The following is a 7,529-nucleotide window of genomic DNA, read 5'->3' on the forward strand; positions in this document are numbered from 1 at the left end:
TATGCATAAAGTGCAACACTTTCGATGAATACATCAATCTTCAACAAGTGTGTCTAGTGTTGAATCATAACTTTAACCATCAACGTTGGCAGCCGTGAAGGCATACCACGTGATGAGCTCATTGGCTTCCGAAAAAAGGAGAGCTACAGTTTAGGACGAACATTGTCGCCTGCTGTTTGATCACTTCGGTGGACAAAAGGTCTCCCTTCCGTCGCACCTGAAGGCTCAGCTAAGTCGCTTTAGCTACGGCGATGGTCTGTTAAGGCATCAGCCTTTACCTTGTGATCCCTTGAGAATCTATGTCCCTCATGACACAGATCTCACGTTGGAGATATTTCACGAGCTCCATGATGCACCGTCAAGTGGCCCATCTGGGCCGTAAAAAGACATTCTTGCGAGTGTCAGAGGACTTGCGAGTGTCAGAGGAATTTTAATGGCCACACCTATATCGATGGGGGGTGGTCAACTATATTCGTTTCTGCGAACACTGTCAGCACATAAAGCCTACTCCGTCCAGCACTGCGCCATTGAAGTCGCTGCAGATACTAACGGATTGTTAGAAGTCCGTCAGTCTGGACTTCATGTTTGGCATGCAGCCTGATAAAAAAGGTCGGACGGACTTAAATCTACTTCTTAGATAGCAAGAGCTCACGAGAAGACGGGACGTGCGCAGGTCTTTGAACGGACTACGAATTGCTACCAGGTGTAACGGATATTTCCACTAGTACTGATCAGTACTAGTTAGCCTTTCACTGATGACAGTGTAGGTGAGGTGCCACGAAACTTCCCGTGCACGATGGACAGATTAAGTTTTCTATGAAGCTAAGGGTCATGAGCTTAAAGCATTAGACTAAGGGTTTAGAACAGAGAAAGTAAAACTTTATTAATATATACAGTTTTCTACGTCACAATCTTCTATCTACTAATGGGCTTATCATATTAACAACTAAGTAAGTATGGCGCCTCCTTGCGCACAGCACAATCGAGCTTTATAACGATTGGCGGGGTCGATTTAGACTTAAATCGACCAGTTAATAGAGCTAAAAGTCTTTTTGCATCAATATAACCATATTTGGTAATATTGGATTTATTTAGGTCAAAGTAATAAAAATAATAATTTTGAACTTTTTAATTATTTTCTTTCATAGAAGATAATATTTATTATTCCTCATATATAAAAATAATACTTATGTCACGACACGCCCGTTTCACATAGTTTCTGCTTTTTAGCTTCTTCAACTTATGTTAATAGACAGAAGCCTCGTCACGATGTTCGTGGTTAGAATTACTATAGTGATTGTAGTCATCTGCCATCTGACTATAATTTAGGGGGGATTTTGCATAGAGGCTGACTTAGGAGCGTCCTCATTCGGGGCTTTTTAGAGTGAGGCCGAGACCGGTGGCCGATGCGCGCGCTTGACTAATTTTTCACAAAAAAGATCGCCAAGGTCAGAAAAAATACTTAAAATTTAAGTGTAAACTTAATTAAGATTAGAACAATCTCGTGGCAAATTAAGAACGCCCTCAATGGTGATGACATCTCGCGGCAAGCCAAGCGTATTTGCAGCTTTCAGCCAGCTGCGCGTGAATGGCAACTTTGACTCAGGAGACGAAAGCGCTGAAGAGCGACAGCATGAGCGCAAGAATAAGCAGAAGGAAAGGAAAAAATCGCGCAACAAGAAGACTAGCAGGCACACCCATGTTAATGCTGCCTATACTCCTGGTTTTTGACTAACTAACGTTAAGCTACGTATACGTGCAATTTAGTGACTTAGCGGAGCTCAAAGACTTAGCTTTTGTGTCGAAATCTAAGTCAAAAAAGAGCAAGAGCAAGAAGAGTAAGCCGATGGCTAATTGCGATCCCTGCTCGCCCTCTGAATTTTGTATTGAGGCGCCGGCTACTGACTGCAATAGCAAAGAAAATGATGTAAGAAAGTTTCCTATGAGCTCGCTGTCCAGCATAATCGAGCCACAAAAGGTATGGCTAAAGTCCTAAGAGCTTTAAAGCTCACTTTTCGACGACTAATCTCACTCTTCATCATTTGTTTTCAGACATTGGGGCTTATTGGCGTCGAAAAGACTTTGATGCCCAGTAGCGCGGAAAAAAAGCAAGATCGTGCTCCATTGCAGCAGCAAGATCGACAAAAAAAAGTACTGTCTCGTGTACTTAATAAGTGCCTTAGTGTCAAGACTAAGATTTTAATTTTCTTTCGAATAGCAACAAGAGCAACACAATAAACTCTTAACCTTAAATCAGATCGCCGCTCCTCCTGCAGTTAGCAGGCCAAAATCTTCGTCAGAGACGGAGCTTGGAGCCGTATATACCCCGTCGCACATAACTATAACGCGTATGGATGGGCAAATGCAGCGCACATTGTCAGTTACGGAGGTGATGGATCAGCTTCTTCGCTGCACGCAGCAGAATACGCAGCTGCTTTTAGTTCAAGAGAAGCTCGGGGTACGTAACTCGCTTAGGGAGTAGCTTTGTGTTTCTACGCTGCCTGATGTTCTGAGGTAAAGTTGTTTGTGTGATGTCATATTTAAAATGAAAATTTGTAGCATACAAACCGCAATTTGCAGGACCAGCTACAGCGAAGTAGTGGTATGAACCGTAGCTCAAATTGACGATCATAAGTTAATATTCTTTGATGTGTGTGGGACAACAGAAATAATTATTGGTCTGCAAAATGAAGTGACAATGTTCCGACAAATTTGTCTGAACTTGCAGGCCGAAGTAAGTTTTGTTTTCTGGCCGCATCGTTAGTGCGTGCATGCTTAACTTACTCGTTGTATGTCTCACAAGGTATCCTTGCTTCGTTCCAACGTCGCCGGTCCGATCGTTCCAGATGTTAGCAATTTTTTGCTGCCACATCACCATCGTCCGCCACCTGGCATGCCCTAGTCTGATCACACGTGTGACCATGTTTTAAATGCTTGCAATAGAAGTTCATTCGCCTTTGCGATTACTTGTGTTCATATTTTGGATACGGTCAGCCTCTCCCTCTGGCATATCACGTAATTCGCCTAATATGGTCTTGACGACCAGAACAAAGTGACGTAGGAACTCCCTCTTTACTAACGGATGGCAACCTTAAGGTATACAGACTTGACGTAAGCTCGGTTGCATACATTACGCGTTCGACGAAATAAAGAAGCTTTTACATATGCATCACATCTTTAGCGGCCATAATGGAACGGGCGCGGGTACGTCAGTCCAGTTTATGCCTAGTGGACAGATGGTAAATCTCTAGCCGTGAAATTTAGTGTTTGTCATTTAACGATCTCAACTCTGCCGCAACGGCTTGTTCAAGCTTTAGTCTATTCTTAATTGTTGCCTTTCATAAATAGGTTCAACAGCTATGGTCGGTACCATACATAGGCTTAAGAATAGATTGCGCAGCAGCCGCCTACTCAAAAAGGAGGACCCGAGCGCGTTAGAAGACAACCCATTGCGACATAAACAAACACAGGAAGAAATAGTGAGCTTTGACCGCTGTGCAGGGTTGACAGACACTGTCAGCGTCACGGATGATGTAGAGGAAATGTTTTACGCCCGCTCCACGACTTCTCATATCCCACAGACGAGAACGACGCAGATTCGAGGCAACATTGCACTCTCGGCTTTAAATGAGGACATTGAGACGTCGTCAGTGAGTAACGTTAGCAGCATATTTTCACAGTTTTCAGCTGCAACGCCCACTACCAGCTCAGAAGCTTGTCACTATAATAGCAATAATTATGTCTTACCTTCGGCGCAACGCCTAGCAGCTTCGTCGCCTGCTTCCAGCGAAAATTTTAGACTAGAGTCTCTTCGATCGGAGGTGTTGGAGATTAAGGAAGAAGTGAAAAGTTTTCGACGAGAAGTTTTAAATGAGCTTCACTTGACGCGATACGACGTGTTGAAGGAGCTAACGCTGCTGAAAGGTGTTATTTCTCAATTATGCGCCACACAGCTACCAAATTTGGCCTCACCAGTATCACCCACCGAAAGCTCGTCATCGGATACGCTGTCGACCGAAGTCCGCGCAATTCTTACACGCCAAACGTCCGCGAAAACGTCAGATGCTACACGCGATCGCCTCGCAGCGTCCCGCGCTGTCCTCAAGAGATCGCCTTCACTCGCGGCCCGTGCCAGTGTGAGGCTAACGCAATTGGTCCCAGTTGAGGACAATGCGCTTTCGACACCACTTGACTCCCATCAAATCAACGAACTTTTTCCGCTTATTGACTGTACTTCAGATTTCGCGGCTCATGCGCGGTGTCTGACTCCCGGTTCTCGCGTGTGGGCACTAAATCGCGTGCAACAGTGGCTGGATGCGCGTTTTCACTCAGGAAGTGACAATTTTCTGGCTGTTGTCGGTGAGGGAGGCTCCGGCAAGAGCGCGTTTTGTGGCACAGTGGCGCAGCAATTTTGTGGAAATATACTGGCCGCGCACTGTTGTCAATTCGATCGCAAGAGCGAGAGCCACCCACGCAACGTATTGCTCTCGATGGTGCACCAACTTGTGTATAACCTTCCTTCCTTCAAGAGCCATCTGGCTCGACTTAATCTGAAGTACGTACTTAACGAAAAAGATTCGGTCCTACTGGCACTTAAAGTGCTCGTAGATCCACTTAATGCCATTGAAGAACCTGTGCAATCGACTTTTATTCTAATCGACGGAATTGACCAATGCTCGGCTGGAACGGCACGCCGCAATGAGCTGATGGAATTTTTTACTCAGATCATTCCACAGCTTCCGCCATGGCTTGGACTTCTCGTATCGTCAAAGCCTTCTATCGAGTTCGCCAAGCGGGTTCCAGTGTCATCAGTGCTGGACTTCAGTGCGAATAATACTGCATATATGGCGGATGTATCTTCCCTTGTGAATGAAATCGCTCAAATCTGTTGCGACGTTGATGTGTTAGAAGCAGAGGAGATTCTTAAGGCAAAAAGTGGCGGCAACTTCACGTACTTGGAGTTTACGAAGCAGGCATTGACCCACCCAGGAATGGCCATGACGAGCCAAAAAGGGTTGGTGCCTCTCAGTGTGCTTGAAGAGCTACCTGAGACATTGTACGACATATATGCAGAGATTTTTGAGGACAAATTTGGGCAGGTTCGCACCCACATTTGGACGAAGGCAAAGCAGCTTTTGCAGTTAATTGTAGGTGCAGCAGCAGGACCGTACTCGCTCGTTTCGGAGGAGCAAGCTAAGGAGCAATTGAACTTCACGACTGAAGACTTGAAGATGCTGCGACGTTCGATGGTTGACCTTGTGACCATAAAGCACGGATGCTATCGCATGGAGAGCTCTGCACTATGCGATTGGTTGAGTGACAGTTGTCGATCGGAGGAGCAGTTTTACGTGAGCATCGAGGACGCGCTCTTTGCTTTGCGCAAAATGCGCCGTGTTAATTCAGGTGGCTCTATAATCGTCCACTCTAGTTTTTCATCTGATCACTGTAGTTCGTACCACGCTAGTACTTTGACTCGAGCGGGCAGTCGCGAGGAATCTTCTAGAAAGTCGCGTCGCTTCAAGCCACGCGAAAATATTGACTTCAAACCCGTTGGTATATTAAAGCACGGTCGATTGTAGTGAACAAATGGCGTAGCGTAGAGGTAATTAAACTTTTTTTTGATGTTTTAATTTATTAGTACTCAACCGAGTTTGCTAACCACTTGCCTTGCAATCACAAAAGTGCAAGAGCGTCGTCTAGCCGATGCATATGACCCAAAAATACATCTGTAGAAAATCAAAAATTGTTTGCCACCCGAGCAAGTAAGCAGTGGCAGTACCTGAGCTGCTAGCTTACCGATAATCGACAGATCCAGTCCATAACCAGTCGTTTGCAGCAACGGGAAAAATTATCACGAAGCACGCATTTTAAACAACTATATTGGTCAAAGTCGAATTGCAATGACGAAGCTCGAAGTGAGCTGAAAGCGCGCGGCTGATCTGGAACGAAGCAAGGTTGGCTATGCATAAATTGCATAAGCTGCGGCAGCTCGTGATCGAAATGGAAGCATTATTAATGCGCGATGTCGCGAAGCATTTGCGCAAGCTCGATAGGCGGTACATATTTGAGTAGGTAGGTCTAAAAGCAAATGCAAAAGTAGCAGCATATATGTAAAATCGACTAGATTGGAGATTCTGCTAAGGTTGCGATATTGACAGGACTGACACATAAGCCGGCACATGAACAACAATAAACGTTCGTCCTTGACATTTGCGGCAAACATCTCGCAATCGAACTTGAAGAACTACGTGGTACCTTAAGCCAAACAATACAAGCTGATTTGTAGTCGCGCGCGCAATTTTGCAAAGCGACGACAGACGACTTACATACGAACGAAGACACGAAGTTCAGTAGCAGCACGGCGCTTCCAATTTCTTCTGTAGTAGCACCATGGCGCTTTTAGTCTCTACCTTCGAACCGGTGAGATATTTTTTTATGCAGATGAACTCTCGTATCTAAAGTTGCGATCTGCAAAAGTGAAAGAAGCCAACGGTAAAAAAATGTATGAAACGGTATAAATCAAATTGTATTTGATTATGGAGTCCCTCTTGCGCTTTGGAGCACTGAATATTCACATAATTGGCGCAAGAAAAATAGTTTAGGTGATATGTAACGGGGATTGTTACACAAAGTCTTATGTTTTCAGTAAATCAGCATTCACTTCCACAAGGATAAGGACAATTGTTGTTCTTCAATATTTCTTACAAAATAAAATATAATCTTATATTTACTTTTCTTATTATCACTATATTCTGCACGGCTGTGGAAAGCATGTAACAGGGTGTACCGTTACATGAAATTAACACTTAAAGGTTGTTAATTAGTATAGTATCTAAAAGGTAGATAATATTTGGAGAATATTACTTTACATGGTAATATTCGAAAAGCTTATCCATTGGTAGATATTGTCCATTATATCTACTTTTTCCGCGGTCCAGTCAGCGCTGGACGCGCGCAAAGTGAAAGACAGATAAGACTTTTAGTACATGTTTTGTATCAGTTTATAATTAAGGTAGTATTATGTAGATAGACAAGAAGAACTAAATTATATTAATACAGTTTTCATTTAACCCTCTTTAAAACAAGTGATTTAAAGAGAAGACTTCCTCTGCACGTACTAGTGTACGTGAAGTGACGTGAGGCACCACTCGCACTGAGGCAGTGCGAAGTGGACTTGTACTGAAGCAGTACAAGTCGGCAGTGCCCCGTTACACCTGGTAGCACTTTGTAGTCCGTCCAAGGACCACAGTTCCATCATCTAACATGGACATGTTAGATGATAATGGAAATACGCATCACGTTTCGCGTGATAGCTACTCCTTTCTAAGTGACATAGAAAGGAGTGCGGTCGAACGAATGAGTTCGACCGTAGGGAACGATGCCATCTTGGCCATGCTGTCCGGTTTGGACAGAGATGCCCTCCATTCAGCCATCGCCAAGTTCATACAACATGAACTTGACGAGGCGAAGGAGAAGGTAGCCTTGCTTAATCAGCAAGGCTCTCAACAGGCAGAACTGTTGAGGTTACA

The 7,529-nt window shown here is 44.3% G+C and overlaps 1 protein-coding gene across 1 annotated transcript; it reads left to right on the plus strand.

The window, feature by feature from the left end:
* Positions 1 to 3,164: 3,164 nt before the first annotated feature.
* Positions 3,165 to 5,579, plus strand: CCR75_005092 (uncharacterized protein; the record flags this gene model as incomplete). The annotated part of the gene is made up of 2 exons (XM_067963175.1): positions 3,165 to 3,204; positions 3,349 to 5,579. The coding sequence occupies 2 exons, from the start codon at positions 3,165 to 3,167 to the stop codon at positions 5,577 to 5,579; spliced, it is 2,271 nt and encodes a 756-aa protein (XP_067820124.1).
* Positions 5,580 to 7,529: the final 1,950 nt, after the last annotated feature.

The sequence above is a fragment of the Bremia lactucae genome (genome assembly GCF_004359215.1).
Source record: "Bremia lactucae strain SF5 chromosome Unknown BlacSF5_NotPlaced_49_SHOA01000009.1_1371882bp, whole genome shotgun sequence".
Classification (NCBI taxonomy): domain Eukaryota; phylum Oomycota; class Peronosporomycetes; order Peronosporales; family Peronosporaceae; genus Bremia; species Bremia lactucae.